Source organism: Camelina sativa, chromosome 16 (genome assembly GCF_030686135.1).
Source record: "Camelina sativa cultivar CO46 ecotype springtype chromosome 16, ASM3068613v1".
Lineage (NCBI taxonomy): Eukaryota > Viridiplantae > Streptophyta > Magnoliopsida > Brassicales > Brassicaceae > Camelina > Camelina sativa.
In genome coordinates this window covers 31,207,329-31,233,604 of record NC_141895.1, presented here as the reverse complement: position 1 = coordinate 31,233,604, position 26,276 = coordinate 31,207,329, and the positions used below count along the sequence as shown (strand labels likewise).

Here is a 26,276-nt window from a genome sequence, read left to right as displayed (position 1 = left end):
GTCTGTTCTCTCTTCCTCGCTTATGCTCGAAATTCGAACAACTCAGTCGTCACCAGCGCTCTTCAATGTATATCCCATCAGGATATAACTTCATGTGCTGAAAAATCTTGGTCAATTCAATACACAGAGATGAGAGCTCTTTAAACTGTTTTTTGTATGTTTGCACTCGGGCTTCAACGGTGATCCCAGCGATTCTACAGTCTACAGACTCAAGGACATGTTCCAACACACCTAGCTTCTTTAACCAAGATTTATCCCCTTTCTTCAGATGATCATCAATCGACATAAATGAATGACCCTCAATTTCCCAACAGAAGTATCAGATAAAAAAAAATATTAGTAGTGTTGTTGACAAGATGGTCATAAATCCAGCAGAGTTGATCAAATGCAGGGTTGCCTTGAAGCAAAGGTATACATTACATACAAACTGCTCGGAACACTTGATATCAAAGATTCAAAGGTATAACCAACTTGGAGTGGAAACATAAAACAAAAAGAAGATGTATTAATCGTATACTTACACAACCCAACCAGAATAGAAACACAGATACTAACTTGTCTTCACAACTCTACACTGTAGACTTTTATATGTGTGTGTTTGGAAAAAGTATGTATATCTCTTGGAAATTGCACATCCCACAAAAGAAGTGGCTGCTGTGCCGATCCACTCATGCCTCTAGTTTAGGGCAGATTGGGGAGCTTGGATTGGACATAGAACCTGCAGGCAACATCAGCAGCACCAAGAATCAGTTTGTGTTTAAAACATTCTATACAATCTGAGAGCCTTGGTAACACCTACATATGTCTGCTAGACAAGGTTGTTTGGTGGCTGGATCCTCCTCAAAGGCCGGAGGCGCTTGCCCGTATATCATCTCGCAGCTCATGTCTTCAAAATCTATACAACGAATATGGGTTATGAAACTAAAAGAGATAAGGTAGAGTGAGGTAATTAGGATGGTGAAAAAAGAGATATAATGTACGTACTTGGGTTCATTGTGAGTGGGAGGCCAAACTCATTGGTGAAGAAATCTTGGGTTGGAATCTTGCACATATTAACACACATTCCTACACAACCACTGTTCTCCAGATACCTTCAAACAAGAGTAGGAGGAGCATACAAGTCTGTCACATGTTTTCTTGAGCAAGACAACTAGTAGTCTAGTAGACATTTTGAATTACCTGCATTTCTTTATACGAACTCCACTTCTCTGTTTCACCCCATTGACTTCCACTTCTATGACCTGTGCACAATCAGAAGTCAATCAAGAGCAGTAGTAAAAAATTCATTATTCAACTCAGACTGGAAGAGAGAGAGAGAGGTACCTGAGATGGACCAACCAACCAGTGGAAGAAAGGCACCGTAAGAGCCGCATTGAACTCTGCTGCCCACTTGGTTGGTGGGAACAACTTTCGGAACTGTTGAGGAGCACCAGGAGGCAGCATAGAGAGAAGAACCTCCCTCACGGCCTCTTGCTGCTGCACTCTGGACCGTCCCTGCATCACTCTCTTTGACACCTCCACGAAGCTCTCGTAATCGTACTCCCAGAACCCCTTCTCCTTCGTCTCCTTCTTCTTATTCTTCTTCGACCCGAACTTGTCCATCTTCCTCGCGAACAGACCCATGAACACTCTCTCCACCAGCCCATCGTCGTATCTAGTCTTCTGCCCTATCGGAGCTGGCTCTCCGCTCGGCTCGGCAATCCCGCATCGAACGCCACGTCGCCTAAACGTGAGATTGACAGCTTGCATACTAGCAATAGCCGCCGCCATGGATAAGAAGAAGATATCTCTCGCGCCGGCTCTTTGCTCGTCTTCCCTACCATCATCATCATCTCATTCTCATACAAACTCTGCTTTTACTGGCCACACAAACGTCACCCACACCTTACGACTTACAAGTGTCCACCACTTTCTTTGCCTCGCGTCGCGAGTTAATTCTTTACTTTCTTTTGTGGACTTATAATAAGCCCACATACAATACAATGGCCCTCAAGCTTTTAGCCCCTAAGAGCAAGGCCTGTGGGATGTCTTTTGGTTTTTTTAATAATAAAACAAAATAAAAATGAAATGTTTTAATTGTAAAAATACACACATCTGTGTCTCTGCACCAATGAGTTTAGATACCTAGAGACACAGATGTGTCACTATTCTAGTGGTTACTCTTTATTTTGTTTTATTTTCTTTTTCTTTTCTTTCGGTTGCCTCACTCTCTCTCTCGATACCACTAAGTTGAATCGATTTATCCAAATCGACGAGATCAGAACAACACAAGTTTTGATCGGTTTCCAGATCAAATAGATCTCTCATCGTCGTCTTCTTCTTCTTCGACCTATGGAGACTGTGCTCTGTTTTGGGTACTTCTCTTCTCTTTCTTCTTCTGTCTCTGTTTGTTTTTCTAGGATTCCGGATAGGTTTTTTTGTGCAGTTTATGCTGGTTTTGAATGAATTAGTGATATGCATATATTGGTAGTGATTTAGAAATATTTGGTTAAACGAGTTTTAGGTTGGTTTCATTGGATATGAATAACTATGGAAGATTTATCTTGAATAGCTCATTTGATTTGTGAATTCCACTAAATCTGGGCAATTGCAAATTCACAATTTGAAGTCGTTAGAGATTCAGAGTTGCAAAGGTTGTAACTTTTATGTATACATGGTGAAATTGATGGATTAGAGAAGAGATGCATCAGTCTATTGTACATTGGACTATTAGGATGAGTGATTTTAGGGTTCATTGGGGGTGAAAGTTGAAGTTTTTATATGTTCTGCTTAGAGAAGAGTCTCTAGATACAATCTTGTTCTGTTGGATGATAGTTTATAAGCAGAGGTGTGATTGGTTTTTTGGTCTTACTTGTGCGCAGACTCAGCTAGTCCTGCAGATGTTGGGCTTCAAGAGGAAGCTTGTGTTATCGTTCAGTTCATGTTACAGATAGGATTGTCATGTGCCTTCGATACTTTGAGCGGTCAAGCTTTTGGAGCTAAGCTATATCCGAAACTAGGTGCTCAGACTTACACATACTCTTTGCTTACTCTGTTCTACAACCTCTCACTCGCTTCTTTCAAAGCCAGACTTTGATCTCACCTCTCCTCATCGATGATGTATCATAACTTCACTTTTTCTTTGTGCCTTTTTACACTTCTTCATGCATGCCTCCAAGCAGACAGAGTTGTAGAGGACGAGGTAAGAAGAAGAGAACTTGTTTTAGACATTAATGAATGAAGAGCATATACAGTAGTTAGCTTTAGTAGAATTATAGAATTTAGAACTCGATTCTGCATATTCAGTTTTCTCCGCAATTCAGTTTTCTCCGCAATTTCAAGAACTCGATTCTGTATTCTTAGATTGTGTTTTTGATAGGTTTAGGAGTTTTGTTTTTAAGCAAAGCTTTCTTGTCGTCTTCAAGAGTCTGAGATGAAGAAATCAGAACAAAACAGAGAATCAAAGAGAAGAGGAAAAAGAAGATATGCATTGTGAAGAAACTAGTTTTTTGTTTCTAACTGTAAAAGCATTTTCACTCTGTGTGGTTCTGATCTAACTCTGTGTGGTTCTGTTATATGTGGTTGATGTTACAGGAATTTAACATTGAGAAGTTGCAGCTAGTTGAAGCAGAGAAGAAGAAGATTAAACAAGAGTATGAGAAGAAGGAAAAACAAGTCGATGTCAGAAAGAAGATGTGAGCTCTCATCAACATCTCTTTTGTTTGTACTGTGGTCTGAGAATTATGTGTTCCTCTTTTCTTGCTTTAGATCTATCTTGGTTTCTTGCTTGCTCTGTAACAGTGATTACTCAATGCAACTGAATGCTTCATTTTTGTGTCTCACATGGTAAAGACACTCATAATTGAGGATGACTAATGGGAGGAGAAAAAATAAAAAGAAGTTAGTGAGAATCTAAAATTAAATTAGTATTATTTTTAATATTATTTAAAATTTAAGCATTCATATTAGTATTACCAATGGGAATGTCCTAAGAGCATATGCATTGGTAGAACAAGTCAAAATTTCTCAGATATATTATTTTAATAGATTTTATATAATTTAATTTTTAATTTAAATTTAGAAAAAAAAAGAAAAAATAAAATAAAACTAATAGAATAATGACATGTATGAGATAAATCTCTTAACCAAGTTTCTCATGGTTTCTGATATAAGAATCGTTTCTTTCTCTTCTCTCCAACTTTTTATTATTTTTATTTTTTATATTATCGAGAATCAGATTGAGAAACTCACAATGCACATATTCTAACTAATTCACATATCTCATTAAAGTCTAAACCTAAACTAATATGGTTAATAAAAAATTAAAACCTCAAGCAAATACTATCGGATGTTTGTATAAATCAGTAACATCCAAAGTAAAGAAGAACGGAGATGTTTCTAATTCAAAAAACATCAACACGATTTATGATACTATTGGAATGAATACAGGCTAATCCGCTAATCATATGTTCTTCTCTCCGTCATCGGGTCTGAATTAATACTATTTTTGATTCATCTATAAATAAATTTATTATAGCTATCAAAATTGTATTATACATATATCGATTTAAATTTAAAATATAAGAAAACAAATAAGTAAGGAATAAGTACATAAAAACAAATAAAAAATAAAACAATGTAAGAAATATATTAAACTAAATAATAAAATATATAATAAAACAATGTAAGAAAATATATTAAACTAAATAATAAAATATGTTAATTGAGTTTTCAACCATTGTAAGAATATAAACAAAACAACAAAAATATTTAGAGTTTGAAATATGCTGAAAGATAATGTAAGAATAGTTATTTATAGCATAATTTATATATTTTCTTTGAGTTGTTAGAAGAAATTATAATTGTAACAACCCATGTTTTCTACACATTAGCCGCACCGTCAGTCTAGTCCTACTGCCAGTGCTAATTATATTGATTATGGTAAAGTTGTTGGGTTAAATTAGCAAGTAGGGGATAAATAATGGAGTAGAAGAGTGGAACACTGTTTTTTTTTTCTTTTTTTTTTGGACGAAAAGAGTGGAGCACTTTTCAAGTTTCAAAATACTATGTAGAACAATAAATTAAAGACACTCTCTACCAAACTCCATCAACTTCGCATTTAAGGCTTCTTTTAGTCTTTTGACTTTTTTACATCAACTACAATTTTTTAATTATTATTGTGAGTTACTCTTCAGTTTTGTCAGTCCAAACCACTTCTAACGCTACATGTTGGAATGGAGTGCAATTATAAAGTATGTCAGTCGTCGCTGACCCCTGCATTACAGTCGTGTTATTGCTTGTAAGTTGTAACTTTTTTTCTATTTTTTTTTGTGTTATTGCTTGTAACTTACAGTTGTAACTAATTCTCTTTCTTTACATTCAACATCTATTTCTGCTCTACCAAAACAACTCCCCGTTTAGTGGTTGAGTTTGAGGCTTTACACTAAATTCCTCTTGGCTAATTTCACTCAACTATCCTTTAACTTATGAACGATATCAGAATTCACTTGGCTATTAGTGAACCTTCCGTGCTTTGACCACCAAATGGTTAGGGTTTTCAAGAGAGAAAAAAAGCTATCCCTACACATGCCAATAAGTTTGCAATAAATATATAAACCAAAGACTTATAATATGGAAAACTGTAAGTAAGAAAATAGACGTAAAGGCTTGACATGAGGGACTACAAATCTGTCTCCGTCATTAACTTGTCGAATCTGTACTGTATCGGGATCTAGTTATAATCAAACCACTCGTTTGCTGAAGTATTTTTTTTTTCTTTTCTTGTTAAGGCTTTTAGGCTGTTTTAAAATTGTGTGACAAAAGACTTTTGACAACCTCTTAAACATATATAGCACAAGGCTTCGCGTTCCTTACCGAACTACTATATATCACTCTTTTCTCATGCACGCACTCGAATTTTCTACTTCATTAGTATTTTTGCCCCAGCAAATTATAGGGAGCGGTATAACTTTATATTGGGTAAGGACATGCATGCGATTAGCTGTTGCTTAAGACCACGCACACGTCCTTCGCATCATGAATATTATCAATATTTTATAGTCTAACTCTTTAACTTGGTTTTTCGAAAATGTGTATACATTATTATAGAAATTGTCTCTAAAAACAGGTCAACTAAGCTGTTTAGATGGGCTGTTGGGCATTTAGAGTGATGGCTATGAGTCTGAGTGGCCACATGCCATCATATCACCTGTCCAATCTTCTTTTTGCCTATCAACATTTACTGTTTACATCTCCCTAACATTACTTCAATTATTTGATGTATTAGTTTCAGTTTCATAACAATCCGATATATAATCATATAGATTTAGCTGCCCTCTTTTTAGGTTTAGACCCCAATAGGCTTCAATAGTAGCGAGATGTACACCGGAGTTTTCACATAAAACATTTTTACCTCTCAGCAACTATTTTTTACAAGTTGGAAATGTACATCAAAACATGAATTACAAGTTTCGAAATCAAATATATATAACATAAAACGTAAAGGTGTCGTCCTACATGCATGGTGACTTGATTGACTTTGTGTGTAAGTAGGCTACAATAGTAGCGTTCTGGATCATCACCGGACCAATCGACATCACATGTTCCTAAGTATTGATGTTTTGAAATTAAAAAGATAGTATTAAGGTATGTGCTGGATATGCGTGGTCGAGTGTTGAGTAGGGGCTGCAAAAATTCAACGGCCACCCAATTTCATCATTTTAGCCAACAATGTATGTTAAATGCGATCAATAAATTCATGTATCTGCCATCTGTTCTCCTTTCCTCCTCTCTCTTCATTAAGTTAATTATTATACTAGTAATACTTTCTCTCTCTCTCTCTCACGCACTTTGTCTTTGCAACATCACCACCATACATACATACATACATGCCTTCCACAAGACTCAAACTCCACAGCATGGGATTCTCACGGTGGCTCAACCGCACCGTGGGCTTCATCGTCTTCTTCGTCCTCGACATTGTAGATTTCTTGCTTTGCTTTACCTACAAGACGCTTGACTTCTTCTTCGAGTCAGAGTGGAAACCCTGCTACTGCTGTCCGCCCCCTGAGGCCAAGCCAACCGCGGCTGGGGGAAGCAGAGGCGGGAAGATGATAGTGTCAGAAAGATCAGGAGATTACTCAAAGGTGGTCTCACTGACAAGGACAAAGATCCATCTGGATGAGATCTCCGACACACTCTACTCACGCCCTTCACTCCTCACCAAGTTCACTAAGCTGGTGAAGTGCTTCAAGAAAGATGCTGTGAAATGTTATGATGAGTCCAAGAAGAGATTACCATCAACTAAAAAGACAATACTGACAGTGAATTCCACGGTGGTCGAGAAGTTGCAAAGAACACCAAGATGGTCTGATTGCCATTGCACTTTCTGCACTTCTTGGCTTTCCTCTTCCAACCATTCTCTTTTTGTCAATGTCCAACAGCCCAAAGGTACATATAAATTCTCTCTACATTTTACATTTTTATATAACATAGATTGTGTGGTCAATCTCATTCCCCTCCTAATTCGTTGGTCTGTTAGATATGTGAAAACCTTTTCCCTTGTGACTCCACTCTCAGTGGTCTAGTGTCTCGTGCAGCATGCATTCTCATCTAAGAGTGCAATAATAAATTCTCATGAGAAAGACATTTTTTTTGGTTATTCTTGGTTACAAAAGACTGGTAGCTTAAGAATCAAATTAATTAGAGCATAATCATTAATTATTGGCGGCATGGGTTCTAGTGGGGCTTTGCATTATTAGTACAATCAAAATCCTCCATTACAATTTAAATGGACGACTCGCGTTTAATCAGGATTAAACTTATACTCTAAAGAAATGCCTTCAAAGATCAAAGATAGAGATCCGATGGTGACAAAAAACAAAAAAAAAAAAAGGCTGGGATGTTTCTCACCTAGTGTTGTGAGATACTGCAGATCTAATGTGGAGTGGACGCACTCAGAGAATAATGGTTGACGAATGTCTTGAGTAGTTTGTATGCGCCTACTTCAAATTACATCATAAATTATTTAAATTATATCTGTGCGTGATTTCCTCGTAATATGCTAAGTTTCCACATACATCTTTTTGTTAGGTTTTAATATGCTAAGTTTCCAAATACATATCTTTGTTAGGTTAAAAGCCATAAGTAAAAAAATATTACACTGTGAATGTGCAGACAACAAGGCACAAGAGAACGTAGTGTTCATACATGGGTTCTTATCATCATCAACGTTTTGGACAGAGACTCTGTTCCCAAACTTCTCAGACTCAGCCAAATCTTGTTACAGGCTGCTCGCTGTGGATCTGTTGGGTTACGGGAAAAGTCCAAAGCCCAACGATTCATTGTATACATTGAAAGAGCATTTAGAGATGATAGAGCGATCGGTGATCTCTCAGTTCAAACTCAAGACATTTCACGTAGTGGCTCATTCCCTAGGCTGCATTCTGGCTCTTGCGCTCGCGGTTAAACACCCAGGAGCCATCAAGTCGCTTACTCTATTGGCTCCTGTGAGTCATATATAATACATTAATTCCTTTTAATTAGTTGATTAATCAAATGCTTCCTGGTTAGTATGGTAATTGATTGATATATGTGAACTGATGGGGAGGGCAGCCATATTATTCGGTACCAAAGGGAGTGCAAGGGACGCAATATGTGATGAGAAGAGTGGCGCCCAAGGAAGTGTGGCCTCCGATGGCCTTTGGAGCCTCAGTGGCCAGCTGGTACGAGCACATTAGCCGCACCGTCAGTCTAGTCCTTTGCAAGAACCACCACTTGTTAGAATTTCTCACCAGGCTACTCACCGGAAACAGGTACTCATTTATCTACTTGAGTTACAACAAAAATTCATCAGTTAATAGACTAAGAGCAATTAATGTAGGCAGACACGGACACCTTTGAATTTCTTCCTCATCCTGAGAGATTGTGATGTGAGGAAATTAATGTGGACATAATGGTATATAAATATACGTACGAACGCAAATTTTGTGTACATAAATTAACTGCGCATAATTAATCTACTTTCACCGCTAATATACACTAGTAGATGCAATGAAAAAAAAATGAATAATTAATTGGGATGATATATCCACGCAGGATGCGAACGTACTTGATAGAAGGGTTTTTGTGTCACACACATAACGCGTCGTGGCACACACTACACAACATCATCTTCGGGTCTGGGAGCAAAGTAGAGGCTTATCTGGACCATATCCGTGACAACGTGGACTGCGACGTCACCGTCTTCCACGGTGGTAGGGACGAGCTGATCCCCGTAGAGTGCAGCTACGGCGTCAAGAGAAAAGTGCCACGTGCCAGGATCCACGTCGTCCCCGACAAAGACCACATCACCATTGTTGTTGGGAGGCAGAAGGAGTTCGCTCGTGAGCTTGAGCTTATTTGGCGCAGATCCACTACTCCTCAACATCATTCAATAAATTAACCCCTTCTTTATTTAAGTATATATATATATAAGCTAGCGTATAAAGCCAAACCCCGACCACTATTATTCAAATCATCATTTTATTACACCCATTTACATTTGCATTTCTCGGTGACTCCTATGAAGAAAAAAAGATGTTTCTTTTGTGGTAGCCATTTCATCATGATTTTGATAATGAAGAGAAAAACAGAGTAGACAGTTTTGAGGCCAAGGTCCAAGGATTGTAAAGTGGGTTGCAATGTGCGTCCACATATAGAGGTAAATTTTCAAAGCAAAACACGCACACAAATATGCTTTAACTAAATAGATGTCCGAGGCATAAAACATTGTGATACAACAAATTATAGACGGAAACATTGACCACAACATCACATAACACAGATGATGAATTGTTGGTATTTTTTTTTTCTTTTGGGGAAAAAAACCATTTATAAAAGACATTAGAGCAAGTTTATTGGGGGGTTCATATAAGAGGAGTTCTTAATTTTTTTATGAATTAATTGTGTACTGTTTGGAATATAAGAACCCATGATCTCTTAGATAAATTTTTCTCTTTTATTGGTAGATTCTTATTTTAGGTCTCTTATTTTTGAAAATATTGTTTTTTTAAATTTTAAAATTTTAAATAGAATAGAAGTGGAATAAATGTGTAAACATTTAAGATTTTATAAAATTAAAAAATATTGCATTTTAATTAATTTTCAAACATACAAAAATAGAATTATATTTTCTGTTTCTGAAAACTTTGAAAACAGAGGTTCATCATCTGTTTTGTTAAAGATTTGTAAATCAGATATCAACACAACACAACAACCAGTAATACGGCATCGTTGTGCTGCGCATGTTCACCAATCTTGAAAAGAGAGGAAAGAAACAAATTACAAGATGATAATGAATCGATGTTGCCCTACAGCCAGAATGCTGGAAAAAAAAATGTTGAAAATCTCCATAGTTGACAGATGGACTGGGGGGATGACGAAGGTATCAAGGAGTTCCTAATCTTACCATAGAATCGTCTACAATTCGCTGGTCCAGTCCAGGCAAATCAATCAATTCCAGCTCCCTGATCCACCAAGAAAAGTGAAATAACTTCATTCTAAGCATAAGAAGTGTTCTTTTCCAAGGCTTACAAGTTCCAATCACAAGCACAGAGCAATCTATTCTTCTGTCTTCCAACAGACAAGTACAACAACGATCTAATAAGAAGTTCACATACACTTTCTAAAATAGATTTCTCATAGTTTCAAATACCAAACACATCAACCTTCTCTTCTAAAGCAATACCTCCCAGGTTTAATCTCATAGAACCAAACAATCCCTTATAGAGAGCAACACAACAAATCAAGCTACGAACGAAGAACACATCCTACCAAACTCCTAGGTTACGGGAACAATCATACAAACCTCATCGAGATCCGCAAGATCCACGATATGGCAACCAAAATCTACACTCGATCACAGCATAAAACTAACACACAAACACCAAATACAACCACATGGAAGAAACAGGTAAAGCGAGAGGAAACCCACCACATTCCCTAGGGCAACGACGTTGAGATTAGTAGCCGGCCGTCTAGAAGAAGAGGTCTCATCGGGATCTTCGTTAGCGAGCAGCGACGCCGCTTGTCTCATCGAATCCGAAAGCTGAGACAACTCATCGATCGCCTCCATCGTAACTTCCACAGCGAATCGAGAGGTAGAATAGAGTACGAGATCTGGACGAAGAAAGGAAGCAGCTAGATCCGACGAGAACCAATATCGGTAGCCAGGTGCGGTGGATTTTTCCGGCGATTGGGTTACCGGAATTTCGAATTCGGTGGCGACGGTGCTAAGCTAGGATTTGATTTTTTCTTTTGTGTGCTCGTGTCTTCGTCGGGGAGAGAAAGGGCGAAGACAGGTCATATAGGTTTGAGAGGTTCGCAAGAGAGAGCAAGAGAAAGAACACCGATCGGGCCAAAATTTTTTTGTTCTCAATAAAACTTTTTATCCAATCATGCACTGACACGTAAGCGCCTCTTATATGAAAACAGAGTATGCTATATAAGAGGAGCTCTTCTTTTTTTTTTTCTTTCTGATTTATTTTTTCTCCTACTTTTTCTTAAAACTCCTCTTAAAACCTCTCTTACAACCCTCGATAATCATGCTCTTACATTCTGAGGATTGCTTTCTCGAATTGTGACCACTTCTGCTCCAAAGTACCCACATACCCCACCGACATTCGTATAAGGCCAGGAGAGATGCCTGCAGCAGCCTTCTGAGAGGGGTCAAGCTCACTGCTGGTGCTGCTCCCGGAGCAGGACATGAGGGTCTCGTAGTAACCCAAACTGACTGCCATGAAGCCGAACTGAGTAGCGTTCTGGAGATATGTCATGAGCTTGTTGGCTTTCTCCTCAGTTTCCATGTCTATGGACAGCAATCCTCCGTATCCGTAGTCTTTGTTCACCATCCCTTTGGCTAGCTTGTGCTGCGGGTGGGTCTCGAGCCCTGGATATATGACTTTCATGCCCAACTCCCTTATTCTCTCCGCGTACACATGGGCTCTGCGGCTATGCTCCCTCATGCGTAGGCACAAATGAGGAATTCGCTCGGAGAGCTCGAAAGCCACCTTGGCGTTCATGGTAGGACCCAGCAGCATCAGAGATCCGCCACGCAGATCCATCATCCCTTTCACCAGCTTCTCGCTCCCACACACGGCCCCTGTTTTTTTTTTTAATGCCACGACAAAAGGACACGTGTACGGTTATTTGCTCCTTCACGTGAAGGAGAAACTGCAAACATTACATACGTCGCGACAAAATCTTATAACGTTACCTGCGATGATGTCGGCCCCGCCACTGATGAACTTGGAGATACTGTGAACCACCACATCGGCTCCAAGCTTCGCCGGAGAGAGCACCATGGGGGCAAAGGTGTTGTCCACCACCACCGTCACACCCTTCTCGTGTGCCATACGGCTCAGCTCAGGTATGTCCGCCACAGTCAGAGTCGGGTTTGCCACGGACTCAAAGTAGAGAACCTGTGTCCTACCCTCGACGATCGCGTCTGCCACCGTGCCATGGTCCGTTATGTCGACGAAAGAGGTGGCTATGTTGCAGGTCCGTGGCAAGAAATGAGTAAGCAAAGCGTGTGTTCCTCCGTAGAGAGTGTTAGATGCCACCACGTGTCCCCCGCTGCTGCAAAGTTGCAGCATCACTGAAGATATCGCCGACATACCTGAATGGACTCCATCCCAATTATTTTTAAAACTTAGAAAAAAAAAAGGACTCTTAACTAACAAAAAAAAAAAAAGTTGAAAGTCCAACCAAAGATCGATTCCGTATCAAACACACTCAACCAAAGTCTAGGTTTTCTTTTAATTTTATTTAAAACATAGAGTCTATATACTTATATAATTACGAATTACCGCTTGAGGTACAGTAGGCGGCTTGGGTGCCTTCGAGGGCAGCCATCTGGCGGCTAAGGTTGAGCACCGTGGGGTTAAAGTGTCGGCTGTAGACGAAGAAGTCGTTGTCCGGTCCCAGTTCTCCGGCGAACATCCGCCTCATAGTATCCGGTTCCATGACTGTGAAGGTGGCAGAGGCTTCGATGGACATGTTCACTCCCCCGTGCTCCCCAAACTCATGTCGGATGCTAGCCAAGGCCGCCGCAGGGTCGACCTCACACACCGCCAGTGCTGACTTCTTTGCAACCATGGCGTCTCCGTCGTCGTCGTCGTCGTCATCACGATCGTTTCGTTTCTTTCCGGAAAATACGAGGGGCTGGGGCTCTGTTGTCTCGACGAAATGGGCCGCCGCCATAGTAGAAAAATAGCTTTTGTTTGGAAACAAGAATCTAGGTGTTAACGAAATGATGGGAGGATGGGCTTCAATTTATAGAGGAATCACCAATTTTATTAATTATGTATCCAATCACATCAATTAAATTAAGACGTTACTTACCCCTTTTTTTTTTTTTTTTTGTTATTGCTGTTGTTTACACATTTGACAGAGTATAGTAGAGTCTTTGAATTATTTATTCAAAAGAAGTGGGAGTCGTTCACGTGTTCCCTGTCTAACTGTTTGGAACGTAATGCTTTTGAGTTTTTTTTTTTTTTCTTATCCTTTTGAGTTTCAATTTTTTTTGTCAAAATAAACTCCTTTGGCTAGGTACGCTTCTTTTGCCAAAGGATGAAAAGCAATAATACATCTTTTGTCCTCGTTGCTTTAGGATTAACATCCCGCGTATATGTTATGTGTTCTGTTTTTCTGCCGAGAGTATTATATACTATGTATTCTGTTTATGTGGGTCATTTATTAGGTGTTAATTTTTGTTGTTGTTAAGTTTGAAGAACGTAATTTAGGGGTGGGTAAAAAACCCGAACTCCGAAAAACCGAACCGAACCAAACCGAAATAAATGGTTTGGTTTGGTTATGGTTAAGTCTAAAAATCTGTTTAGTTTTTATTATAATTAACCATTTGGTTTAGGTTTGGTTTGGTTAAAAACCGTAAAACCGAATGATTTTTTTGTTATAAAAATTTAAGATAATTAGGTACAATTAGTTTATTCAACTTATAAATTTATATTGTATAACAATAACAAGATTTTTTTTATTGGGCTTATAGTTATTGATTTCCAAGCTTTTTTTTGGTTTTTTTTTTCTGGTTTTCTTTTTTAATAGCCTTTACTTTTTAAAAGTTTAAATTTCAATTAAGTATTTGGGTTTACAAAACTATATTTGGATCCTATTTTTTTGAATTATGTTTAGGTATTACTTTTATGCTTATAGTTATGTATCAACTATCTATTTTTTAAAGTATGGAATAACCGTTAAAATCTGGGACCAAACCAAACCGTTATATGTATAGTTTTTATATGGTTTCATTTTTGATAAAACCGAACCGTAACCAAACCGAATTACATATGGTTTCTATATGGCTCAATTTTTATAAAACCAGAAAAACTGTAAACCGAAAAAACCGAATGGGCAGAACGTATGAATCTTTATGATACTTTAAAAAATCACGTTTGCTATCCTTACCTACCTAGTTACCTCCTTCGTGATAGTGACATACTGACACGGCATCTTAATCTATTGAATATGGCCAAGATTGGAAATTATGAAGGAACCTTATCATTATGAATTACTTTCAGAACTTTCAAACTAATTACAGTACTTCGTGTGTATCGCTTTCAAGTGATAGTTTTGGGATTCTTTTTTTTTCTTTGTTTTTTTAAGTGATGTTTCTAATTTTAATGACAAAAGTTCAATATTTTTATTAGTTGAATTTATTTTACTTATTCATGTTTTATGTAAAAAAAGGTAAATTAATTAAAAGTTACTTTTTTAATTTATGGGTAAGAATCTTAAACATGACTTAAAATGATATTATATAGAACTAGGTAATTAATTGACAAATGAGTGTCGAGTGTTTAATAATAAAGATATACTAGATTTTAACCTGCGGTATAACGCGGGCATATAATTTCTATTATAATTTATATTTTTTTGTTGTATCTATTTGTTAAATATTGAATGTTTTGTAAATAGAGGAATAACTAAATTTTCTAGTTGTTGTACGGATAAATATTTATATTATTTTTTAACCTGCAATACACTTCATGACCATTTGTTTGTTATATTTAGTTTGTTTTGTTTAGTGTTTGAGATTCTATTTTGGTTTTTAATTATTATAACAAAAAATAAGGGTTTTAAATACATAATCAGTAATTATACGCTGTGATTAATTCATATTTTTCCTAATGATTTAATTATTTTATAAAATCTTAGTTAAATCAACTTAATTTTATGTCAAATATTCTAATATTAGTAGTGTTGATAAATAATTAAATGAGAATTTAATCCGTGTTAACACAAATTTAATAATATTTTATTAATTTCAACATGTTTTCTTTATAACTCATCTACTATATAACCACATTATATAGTATTTTAGATTTTTTTTAATTTTACATATTCGTAATAATTAAAATTTTTATTAAGTTTATATATGTTAATTATAATATTTAAATAATTTGTCAATCAAAGTTTTTCTTACGTTAAGAATCAAAGCTCACAGATTTTGAAAAACAAAATGGGAATCAAATTGTTTTTTTCTTTGTTTATGAAGGATTCAAATATAGAATATCTTCAAAACACAACATAATGTATGGTTAAATATATGATAGTTTCTATTTACATATTGATTGCTGTTATTTTTTTAATTGAAATGAAATGTAAAATATTTAGGAAACAAAATCTGGAGTAATGTTAGTTTTGAAAAAAAATTAGGGGTTAATGTTGTAAATAATTTTTTAAATAAACAAAACTAAAAGGGTATAACACAAAATGTACTTCAAAAATATTAATATAGATATATGTTTGTTTTGGGGTAAAATAGTAAAAAAAAATTGTTAAAAACAAATGTTTTAGGAAAATAGTTTTCTGTGTTATTTATTTGTTACATAGGATACAATATATATATATATATAATATAATATTAGATTTTAGGGTTTATACTAATAAATAGGGCATCCATATAATAAAATGAAAGGGTATAGAGACACACAACACAATGATGTACACTTGGAACGCGCCAAGCCAACGCTTTTCTCTTCAATCTTATTAACAAAATTTATCTCTTACAATAATACAATTTTGTCTCGGCCCTTACTCAACCTATTCTACCCAATAAGATTGATCCCGACTAAGAATGAATCTGAAACTCTCTCTTTTCTATCTAACACAACACCATGTGTAGATCTAAGAGAAGAAAACCAACCCTCTCTCTTTTTATATATAAGAGAAGAAAACTAACCTTTTTTCTTTTCTATCTAAACTCTCACCAGTGTAGATCTAAGAGAAAGAAAAACAATTCTTTGCGCACTTATTCACCTCCCTGATTAACGTCACAGAGAATTGGGAACACACCTTCTAAGCCTTATTTTTCTGGCTTCGAAGTTTATAACTGTATCAATATTCTAGAGTGCTCAAATTGGCTTGTGGCCTACTCCTAAAATATATATACACGACTTGAGAAAGCAAATCTCCAAGTATCAAGGGATAAGGAAATTGTTTACTCTCATCCTTATCTTTTCCTTATTTGTTGTAGAGAATATTCTTCATATCTCCAAGGATAAGGAAACTGCTTGCTGCTCAAGTTTATCATTTCCTTAACACATCATCACATCCACTCACGTCTTGCCACGTCAGCTCACACATCCACGTCAGCAACTCGGACGTCTGTGAGGTATTCTAGAATCTGCATTTACATAAAATATATCTATAACAAAATTGGTTTTTTGGTTGGTAAAAAAAAAGAGAGAGTTGGTTAATGCAACACACGCACAAGTGAATAAATACTTAAAAATACTAAAGGTGTGTCTACTCTAGATACAGATTACAGAAATGGGAGAAATGAAACATGTGTGGAGTGACTGTCGAGGAACATTCAAACTCGTGATAGTTAGATAAGCATTGCATTCTATATTCATTTTTCTTCGTTTTTTTCCTTTTTTTTTTTACTTTCTCACTCTCTACTTTTGAAATATATATATTTTTTTTTATTTCTAACACAGGAGTAATACTAAAAGCTTAATATATATCTAAACACTAATATCCTGAAGTCGAAGGAAACCATATTAAATATCCTTTTATATTTAATTTTTGCTCCCAAATATTTTCAATAAATGTAGATTAGAAATAAACTATTTAGTGTTTATATTCATCTTGAACAACAAATTGCAAATGGAATTAAACATAAAACTAGAAGATTATGAGATCATATTTAATAGTTAGAGCATATGCATCACTGAAAAAATTATTGTAATATTATTATTTGATAAATTAAATGTTTGGTAAATACTTTAAACAAAACATGAATAAAAAAAACAAAAAAAACAAAACAAAACAAAACATGAATATTGAATTATACACATATTTTATTTTTATTTCGGAGAATTATCTCTTATTAAACATGAATATTGAATATTAGCCGAATTTGTGAAGTTGTACAATTGATTTATGTGTAATACTTCCAAATGTATAATAGCATACTTCCAATATGCTAAATTTTGATTTTATAAACATGTATTATTATTATTATTATTACCTAAATAGTAGAGATTTAATCATATAGTTAAATTTATGCAAATCATTGTCACAAGTGAATTCAATTAATTTTCTTGATATAGCATCATTTGAAAGATTATTTTTTTAAAAAATTATACAGTAAAGAAAATATCTATGTAAAACTGTATATTAATTAATATGCATTTAAAAAATCTATAGATTAATTAGTTTATCAAGGTTTTAGTAGTGTATGTAAAATAGAAGTTATTAAATGGATTAAAATAATAATAATAATAATTGAGGCACACATTAAGATTAACATTAAAACATATAAAAGATTTAAATGAAATAAGTATCACTCAACACAACACAAGACAACACAAAGAGTCTCTCTCTCTATATAGAAATCACAAATCCCATCAGCGTGCGAGATCTGAGATCGTCTGTATCGGTGAAGAAAAAGAATCAATGGAGATCTTCTACTTCGTGGTGTTCGGTGGGCTCGCTGCGATCGTCGCCGGCTTGGAGCTCAGCAAATCCAACAAAGACCGCATTAACACATCCCCCGCCTTCAACTCCTTCAAGAACAACTATCTCCTCGTCTACTCTCTCATGATGGGTGAGTTCATCTTCTTCTGATGAGTGTACATCTCTCTCTCTCTCTCGATCCATATTCCTGCGCGATCGATTTAATTAATTGTTGTCTAGTAGCAGCTTAGTAGTGTCGGTCGGGTGAACTAGATAGATAGATCCATAGGCAGGTTTGTGTGATTTGACCGGAATCAGTGAATGTTAAGCCCAGGCAGGGCTCTTCGATAATCCTAAATAAATCCAACAATTGATTGATTTAAGTTCTCCCTCTTAGCTGGGGACTGGTTGCAGGGTCCCTATGTGTACTACCTCTACAGCACTTATGGCTTCGGCAAGGGGGAGATCGGTCAGCTCTTTATCGCTGGTTTTGGATCTTCCATGTTGTTTGGCACCATCGTTGGATCTCTTGCCGACAAACAGTCAGCCTTCCAATTCAATTCTCTCATCTTCTATATTACTAACTAACACTGTGTTTTTTTTTTTGTTGGATCTTCATTCAATGACTCTTTTTTTTTTTTTTTTTTAACTTACTAATTAGGGGTCGCAAGAGAGCTTCTATCACCTACTGCATTACCTACATTCTCAGTTGTATCACCAAACATTCCCCTCAGTACAAAGTTTTGATGGTCGGTCGTGTTCTTGGTGGTATCGCTACTTCCCTCCTCTTTTCTGCCTTCGAATCCTGGCTTGTCGCTGAGCACAACAAGAGAGGCTTCGAGCAGCAGTGGCTTTCTCTCACTTTCTCCAAGGCTATTTTCCTTGGTAATGGTTTAGTCGCCATCATTGCTGGTCTCTTTGGCAATTTCCTTGTCGACTCTCTCGCCCTCGGTCCTGTTGCTCCTTTCGATGCTGCTGCTTGCTTCCTTGCTATTGGTATGGCCGTTATTATCTCTTCTTGGTCCGAAAACTACGGAGATCCTTCAGAAAACAAAGACCTTCTTACCCAGTTCAAGAACGCCGCCTCTGCCATTGCTTCTGGTCCCATCTCTTATCTTCTTGCCTTTGTTTTTTAGTCGTAACATTACATGGGGTTTGCTTCTACCTTTATTCCACTAACCACTTCTATTATTGAAATCAGATGAAAAGATCGCATTGCTTGGTGCCATACAGTCTCTCTTCGAAGGCTCCATGTACACCTTTGTGTTTCTCTGGACTCCTGCTTTGAGCCCTAATGAAGAGGACATTCCACATGGTTTCATTTTTGCTACATTCATGCTGGCTTCAATGCTTGGTAGCTCCATTGCCTCTCGTTTGTTGGCACATTCGTCTCCAAAAGTAGAGAGCTATATGCAGATCGTGTTTGTGATATCTTCTGCAGCTCTCATGCTTCCTGTTGTAACAAGCGTATGGTCCCTCCCTGTCTTCTATTTACTTAATCCATATTTAAAGACTATTACCAATATAATAACTTCTCAAATCTTAAATTGGAGCAGTTCTTGGTGGCACCCTCCGGTGTAAAAGGTGGAAACATATCCTTCTCTGGATGCATTCAGTTAATGGGTTTCTGCACATTCGAAGCGTGTGTAGGGATCTTTTGGCCATCGATAATGAAGATGAGATCGCAATACATTCCAGAGGAAGCCAGAAGCACCATCATGAATTTTTTCCGCATCCCACTCAACATCTTTGTCTGCCTTGTATTGTACAATGTGAGTTTTCCAGTTCTCTTTTAAATTCAGTCATCTTCAAGACAGTGGTGTTAGTATCACTGCCAATAAGGAACTTTATGTTCTGAAGACAATTTTTTACACTTCTTTAGCTTTTGGGTAAATGTTTGGCTCAACTTATATAGATTTCTGTTCGCATATAGGGTCTCCCATATTCATTCATTATCCATTATTCAAGGCTAGCCATTAGAAATACTTAGTGTACAATCTACAAGTTATTTATTCAATATCTGTTATCTGGATTCTTTGTTTGGATGTAAACCTGTATAGGAAAAGATGATTTGCTATGGACCTAACGAGGTTTGTTGATCTTTGTGTGCTTAAGGTCGACGCGTTTCCAATGACTGTGATGTTTGGAATGTGCTCTGTATTCCTTTTTGTGGCCTCTATATTGCAGAGGAGGTTGATGAATGTAGCCGAGATCCACAAGTCAAGTAAGTCTTTTGACATTACTCAGGAAATGCTTTAAAACGAAGAAAAAGTCATGTGGTACACACGCTTAATTGGGTTGTAGAAAGTAACTAGTGGACTTGGGATTAATATATATTGCCATCAAACTCATGAGATGAACCTCTGTGGGTCATCATCATTCATGAAATGTAACAAAAGCTATGCTATTCATGCATGAATATCCAAACGATAAACGTTGCATTTGATCTTTCTGCATGCTTGTAGATTCATTAATAATGCCTGCCATATTGGAACCGTTTTATGTTCATATTTAACAGCGCCTTTGATCTGATCATTCTTGAGGACTAATGATTCTAGTGTATTGCTTATTGCCATTGCAGGATCACTAGAGTGGTCAGCAGCAAAGGAGATGACCGCAGAAGCTGACCCTCTAAACCCATAATAACCAAAATACCAACATCTCTCTTGACATTTTAAAAAAAAAAAAAAGAAAAAGAGGAAACGCCCGTTCGTCTTCTCTTGATGATTTTTTCAACTTCTCTTAATACGCACCTTAAGTCATAAACTCTTTCCACTCGTTTAGTTATATTTGGATTTTGTGCATTCACCAGATGTAGCAAACACTCTTAAGACCTGTGCACTTCAGCGTATTTGAGCTTTGGCCATTATTCATCTTCTATCTTTCAACTTTTTGGGCCTTTGAAAAACAATCGATATTGGCTGGCCCTAAACCATAGTAATAGTGCAGAACGGTATTGGTGTTTTAATGGAAGCCTAATAATCTTTTTGCATTTTGAATATTTAGGGCAATGATCGTCTGTGCTTACTTAAAAAAGGAAATAGAAATGCTTACGAGAGGTCAGTCATAAACTAATACACTCAAAGACCCGAATGATTCTATGGAACCGCAAGTGATGTAAGACAGGTGTGGTGGTGGCCATGTGAAACACTACACAAGCAGACATTTTATTATTGCAAATGCATTTCGATTGGAGACCCCTCCCCGATGCGACATTGCCAACTTCGGGCCATGTGCCCCATCCTCAGGGGGTACAATCGTCATTTCTGAATCCTTTGCTTCACCAATTTATATATATAAAGCTTTTCAGGAGATCTGAGAGGCGAAGAAGTACACCAATCAAGAAGAGTGAGAGAGAGAGAGATGGGAGTCATGAGTTTGAGCAGCATGATAATGGTGGTGGCGATATTGTTAGGACAGGGGATTGGTAAAGTGTCGTCGACTCTATACAAAGTTGGAGACTTGGACGCATGGGGTATCCCAGTTGATGCTAAAGTCTACTCCAAATGGCCCAAATCTCACTCTTTCAAGATCGGTGACTCCCTCTGTAAGTCATTCTTCGAAATATTCTAACTCTTTTACAGTTTCGAATCTCAAATTCTAATCATATCATTGGTTGGCTGAAACGACCAAAACAAAAGCAGTGTTCTTGTACCCACCAAGCGAAGACTCGCTGATTCAAGTGACGTCCTCCAATTTTAAGAGCTGCAACACCAAAGACCCAATCTTGTACATGAACGACGGCAACTCTCTCTTCAACCTCACCCAAAACGGAACTTTATACTTCACAAGTGCACATCCAGGCCACTGTACCAAGTACCAGAAGCTCCTCGTCTCCGTCGGGACCTACTCCGCCGAAGCAGAGGCCTTGTCTCCGTCGTCGTCTGCCGACGCTCCCTCTTATCAAAACGCCTTCGGGTCCATTCCTCTCTCTCAGAAATCGTCGTCCTCATCGCTCATTTCGGCTTTCTCCATTGTCTTTGCTTCGCTGGCTTGCGCTGTCGTCGGTGCAATCATGTGAAAATGAATATTTTTTGAATATTTTATTTTATTTTGTCCAAAGAGCATAAAAAAAAAAATGATTGGTTCTTTTTTCCTTTTGTCTTTATGGCAAGACTAAGGAATGATGTCTTAATTATTTATTTATATAACATACCCTTCAGCTTCAGGCTACTTTATATCTCATCTCGGCAATTCGAATTTGTTTGTATTTCTTCTATCCAAATCTTATATGCGCACACACACACACACCATCGGCTTATATTAGCAGAAGTTTTAATGTAATTAACATCAGTGACATTTCATCCGTTCAATCTGTGATTTCTGATGCAATATGCACATCCGATCACCTCCATTGATCCACCACCATTGTTTGACTTTTCATTAGGGGGAACCAACCCCCAAACCCCAAGCAGAGATGGTGAGCGACGCTTTAGCTTCTTCAATTTCAATTTCAATTTCTTCCCAAAATTTCAATTCAATTTTGTGGCCAAAACCAAAAAATAACAGAAAAAAAACAAAAAAACCCTTAAAAAAATCGATCAATTCATTATATACATACGATACGACTCTCCTTGTTCCCCCTTTATCCCTTACGAGGATAACGGGGAATCTCTACTTTTCTGATTCTGTCAGTTTTTTTTCAACAGAGTTATCCACACCTAAACGATATCGTACTTCATCTTTTCAAATGGGCCTTCTTTCTATTACATGGATGGACTCTCAAAGCCCAACTTGTTTCTTTTTTTTTTGATAGGAGCCCAACTTGTTTCTTCGATGAGTAAAACTGTAAAAGTAATGTTTCTACATATTTGTTCTTCTCCTACAAAATGGAAGGAAGGAAGGAACTACATTTACTATAACTAATGATATCAACAGAGTTTACACTATGATGTATAACAACAAGAAGGAAATCATGTTTGGTGTTGGTGTTGAAAGAGCTGCTCAACTAGTGAGTAGAAGACTTGAAGCCTTGTCACTTGTGGGTTGTTTGCCTGTACGATCAAGTGTGCCCATATTTGGCCTTGCCTTCTTTCCATCACTCCTTTCAATATCTTCAATCCCAATCCTCTCACCACATCTCCTATCTCCACAAACTCCCCTCTCTCCTCGCATACCATCATGTCTATCTGCATTTCCCCTTGCCTGTTCAGATCCTCCACTATTATCGGACATACCACTGCTTCTTCTTCTTCTTCATCATCTCCCACTTCCACCGCCCATGTTCTCTCTTTCTCCTTCACCATCAGCTGTCATCATCATCATAATCATCAGTAAACAAATTACAGACCTTTTTTTTTTTTTTTTTGACCACTTGTGTGATTCATTAATTACTGATTCTCCCTCACTTTTTTTTTTTTACCTTAGACTCGTATGGTTGCTTGAGTCTGTCTGCGTACTTTGCAAGGCTTTGCATGAACTCCATGTGCTTTATGGTCAGATCAAGCAACGTATCTATGCTACACTGTTGAGTCATATATATATATATATATATATTATTAGAGAATTATTATGGATTTGCTGCAAATCTCTCTAATTTGGAATGCCAACTATATATATTAGTAATTACCTTTGCTCCATTAGGGATCATCCCTCGCAGCTCCTTGATACGGTCTTGTATCATCTGACGGTCCTTAGGCCTCGGCCTCCTGCTTTCCCCTGCCTTTGCTCTTTTCTTCTTCCCTCCGACGCTTGATCTCTCATCATCAACCCACAAACTCCGCCCTGTTATACTAGTTTCTTGAGCCTGCGGAAAAAAGCTTGAGCTATGCGCTGCCGCTGATGATGTTTCAAGTTTCCGTCTTTTGCTCTGATTCACACCTGCAGAATAGTCTGTGAGAGAACTAGTACAAGTGTTGTTGCTAAGACTGCTGCTTATGAGCTCAGAGAAGAGTCCTTTGGGCAAAGGCTCCTGAGAATGCATCCCCAAAATGTCGAAAAGATCCTTGTCGTCATCATTTCCTTGGATCACCAAGGAATTCTCCTGCTGCTGCTGCTGCTGATGATGATGATCACCTGAAGAGCAATTCTGTTCAGGTGAGTCAGCGAGCAGCTCGTAAAGATCGTCAAGAGTGTAAGACTTGAGAATGTCGAAACCAAAATCATCTCCACTGCTAATAGTAACATCTTGGTGGTGGCCGGAAGAAGCTGAAGCTGCTTCAGAGGTTTTACAAGAGATCATCTCGTTCTCGGGGCTGAGCATAGAAGGAGGACTGTCGTCGGCGAAGATGTCATCAAAGCTGAGTCCTTGAAAAGATTCAGCTGGGACAATCTCACAGTCTCCCAATGGTACCAAAGACTCGAACAGAGTATCGAGATCCACCGATTGATCTGGTTTCTCTTGCATAGCTCTTGTTGTCTGTTCCAACATCTCTGGGCTCTCAAGAATCTAGAGATAGATAGATAGATAGGTACATTTAATTAGTCCATATGACTAAAACACAGCAACATATCAAAAACACATCGTTATTTGTATATATATACATATATGCAAACCTTTTGAACAGATCCAAACTGAACGACGCCTCTAGATCCTACTGGAATGATTGCGATAGTCTGTATAATAAACATGGACACTGCAGATAAGAATCTGAGTTCAAATGGATATGAATCCTTTTAACTTGGAGACAAGAAGACTGCATATAATCACCTTACAGCCAGAGAGAAACTGATTCTGAAACTCATGCTCACACTGCAAAACAATCAAAACACACAAATAATCTCAAATCCTTATTCTTCTTCACGAGATGTATATATATATTATTAAAGCTCACATGCATGCATATGACTAATATGAGAAAAATACAACATCAAAGGAAACTAAGGGAAGAAGGAGAGGCGCAGACCTGAAACAATGAGTCTGAGAACAGCCATTGATGGTTTCCGGTCAAAGCCACTTCTCCCACAATTCTGAAGTCATCAAAAGAAATAAGATACATACACAGAGAGAGAGAGAGAGAGAGAGAGAGAGAGAGAGAGAGAGAGAGAGAGAGAGAGAGAGAGAGAGAGAGAGAGATATTAGAGTATTTGATTGAAGTATTAAAAAGCTTACCCTTGGCCTAAGACATGAGCCTTGAGAATCATATCATCAACGAGTGCGACTGATTGTACATCATTGTATGCTTCTTCAAAACTCAATAACCTGAGAAATCCACATGGAATTCAAGAAATTAACTAGATTACATATAATTTTATGGACAACAGAAATTGAAATAGAAAATGCAGAGGAAATGATGCAAATATAATAATAATAGTCTTTGCCCCTAATTAAAAGAGACAATGCAAAACATAAGAAGAAAGCCTCAAGGAGACTAGTCTTTAATTACATGGAATTGATGGGATCATAGCGCCAAAAAACAGCATAAGACCATCCATGGCTGAAACAGAGAGACTTCAATATCTGCTTAATCTCTGATGAACCCATATTTTAGTTCAAATCAATCCAACGCGCAAACGGGTCAAGTACTTTTTTTTATGCGAAACTCGAAAAGACCCCAAACGAAAAAAATGGAAACAGAGGATATATATGTCGGTTTAGAGTTTTCCTTCTTTTTCTTATCTGCACAGAACAAAGAAAGAAAGAAAGCAAAAAAACAGAAAGACAGACACAAAGGAGAAAATTGCTTGTGTTTTGCTTTTTGTTCAAGCAATTAAAAAAAGGACTTAAAGACCTTTGTCTCTCTCTCTCTCTCTCTCTCTGTCTATATATATATAAGCAAACAAATAACATAAAGCTATTGGACTCTTTTTGAAAAAACTAATATTGATGAAAATGTCTGTTAAAAAAAGTAAAAGAGCCTTCCTTTTTTTTTTTTTTTTTGTTGTTGTTGCTGTCGGAAGAAAATGAATAAAATCAAATAAAATATAGTATTTAATTTTGTCCGGTTTTACCGGTTTAATGAAAAGATTGCTTTAATTGCTAGAGTATAGTATTTTTATTTGTTGTCTTTTGAAAATTTAATAAGGGAAAGGAGAGACGAGAGAGGATCTTCGAGGTGTTATTTCCATAAAGGGAGATTTTCTTTTGATTCTACTTTTACTACTATGGATTTCATTAAAATTCTCGATACGAGTTTATGAATTATGATTCTATTTTTATTTCTACAATCCTAGAATGATTGATTCACAATCACTTGAACAAAACTTCAGTTCGACAATTATAATGGAAACTGGTGTAGGATATTATGGCAAAAAGAAAAAGAAGAAAAAAAAATTGTCACAAATTTATTCATTTTCTTGGGCTTCACAACGACTTCCTAATAATGTTTTAAAACGTATATCTCGTACTAGCTAGTATGAAATATGAACTGAAGAAAAAAACATATATGGCTTTATTTAGA

The 26,276-nt window shown here is 37.0% G+C and overlaps 7 protein-coding genes and 1 long non-coding RNA gene across 11 annotated transcripts; 4 read left to right on the top strand and 4 right to left on the bottom strand.

Annotated features, from left to right (window-relative positions):
- Positions 1-377: 377 nt before the first annotated feature.
- LOC104773684 (beta-carotene isomerase D27, chloroplastic) lies at positions 378-1,970 on the bottom strand. Its single transcript, XM_010475431.3, has 5 exons — positions 1,324-1,970; positions 1,180-1,241; positions 985-1,091; positions 800-895; positions 378-718 (listed from the first exon to the last, which is right to left on the bottom strand). Exons 1-5 carry the CDS (start codon positions 1,768-1,770, stop codon positions 669-671), a joined length of 762 nt encoding a protein of 253 aa, XP_010473733.1. The 5' UTR covers positions 1,771-1,970; the 3' UTR covers positions 378-668.
- Positions 1,971-2,071: 101 nt separating this feature from the next.
- LOC147926145 (uncharacterized) lies at positions 2,072-3,808 on the top strand. Of its 2 annotated transcripts, XR_015585299.1 has the most exons (4): positions 2,072-2,354; positions 2,862-2,999; positions 3,162-3,181; positions 3,574-3,808. It is a non-coding gene; the product is annotated as an uncharacterized LOC147926145 (long non-coding RNA). The 2 variants fall into 2 exon arrangements; XR_015585298.1 differs by lacking the exons at positions 2,072-2,354; positions 2,862-2,999 and having other exon boundaries at positions 3,044-3,181.
- Positions 3,809-6,651: 2,843 nt separating this feature from the next.
- LOC147926144 (putative lysophospholipase BODYGUARD 1) lies at positions 6,652-9,513 on the top strand. Its single transcript, XM_087490027.1, has 4 exons — positions 6,652-7,428; positions 8,155-8,486; positions 8,593-8,792; positions 9,076-9,513. Exons 1-4 carry the CDS (start codon positions 6,867-6,869, stop codon positions 9,419-9,421), a joined length of 1,440 nt encoding a protein of 479 aa, XP_087346153.1. The 5' UTR covers positions 6,652-6,866; the 3' UTR covers positions 9,422-9,513.
- Positions 9,514-10,094: 581 nt separating this feature from the next.
- Positions 10,095-13,443, bottom strand: LOC104753135 (methionine gamma-lyase). Of its 2 annotated transcripts, XM_087490026.1 has the most exons (5): positions 12,825-13,443; positions 12,233-12,634; positions 10,952-12,118; positions 10,427-10,484; positions 10,095-10,274 (listed from the first exon to the last, which is right to left on the bottom strand). In XM_087490026.1, exons 1-3 carry the CDS (start codon positions 13,216-13,218, stop codon positions 11,568-11,570), a joined length of 1,347 nt encoding a protein of 448 aa, XP_087346152.1. In that variant the 5' UTR covers positions 13,219-13,443; the 3' UTR covers positions 10,095-10,274; positions 10,427-10,484; positions 10,952-11,567. The 2 variants fall into 2 exon arrangements, with proteins under 2 accessions (XP_087346152.1, XP_087346151.1); XM_087490025.1 differs by having other exon boundaries at positions 10,095-10,484.
- LOC147926143 (dynamin-2B-like) lies at positions 10,218-11,092 on the bottom strand. The gene is made up of 5 exons (XM_087492879.1): positions 10,948-11,092; positions 10,826-10,866; positions 10,673-10,739; positions 10,427-10,590; positions 10,218-10,328 (listed from the first exon to the last, which is right to left on the bottom strand). The coding sequence occupies exons 1-5, from the start codon at positions 11,090-11,092 to the stop codon at positions 10,218-10,220; spliced, it is 528 nt and encodes a 175-aa protein (XP_087349005.1).
- Positions 13,444-17,771: 4,328 nt separating the features above from the next.
- Positions 17,772-20,810, top strand: LOC104754185 (uncharacterized). The gene is made up of 7 exons (XM_087490024.1): positions 17,772-18,088; positions 18,335-18,479; positions 18,599-19,038; positions 19,139-19,404; positions 19,494-19,709; positions 20,053-20,161; positions 20,519-20,810. Exons 1-7 carry the CDS (start codon positions 17,938-17,940, stop codon positions 20,578-20,580), a joined length of 1,389 nt encoding a protein of 462 aa, XP_087346150.1. The 5' UTR covers positions 17,772-17,937; the 3' UTR covers positions 20,581-20,810.
- A 155-nt stretch (positions 20,811-20,965) lies between these two features.
- On the top strand, positions 20,966-22,110 carry LOC104774296 (early nodulin-like protein 8). Its single transcript, XM_010498932.2, has 2 exons — positions 20,966-21,484; positions 21,582-22,110. Exons 1-2 carry the CDS (start codon positions 21,301-21,303, stop codon positions 21,956-21,958), a joined length of 561 nt encoding a protein of 186 aa, XP_010497234.1. The 5' UTR covers positions 20,966-21,300; the 3' UTR covers positions 21,959-22,110.
- A 595-nt stretch (positions 22,111-22,705) lies between these two features.
- LOC104753134 (transcription factor bHLH157) lies at positions 22,706-25,904 on the bottom strand. Of its 2 annotated transcripts, XM_087490022.1 has the most exons (8): positions 25,263-25,904; positions 24,989-25,078; positions 24,783-24,846; positions 24,587-24,628; positions 24,433-24,492; positions 23,507-24,325; positions 23,300-23,401; positions 22,706-23,186 (listed from the first exon to the last, which is right to left on the bottom strand). In XM_087490022.1, exons 1-8 carry the CDS (start codon positions 25,358-25,360, stop codon positions 22,851-22,853), a joined length of 1,611 nt encoding a protein of 536 aa, XP_087346148.1. In that variant the 5' UTR covers positions 25,361-25,904; the 3' UTR covers positions 22,706-22,850. The 2 variants fall into 2 exon arrangements, with proteins under 2 accessions (XP_087346148.1, XP_087346149.1); XM_087490023.1 differs by lacking the exon at positions 23,300-23,401 and having other exon boundaries at positions 25,263-25,626.
- Positions 25,905-26,276: the final 372 nt, after the last annotated feature.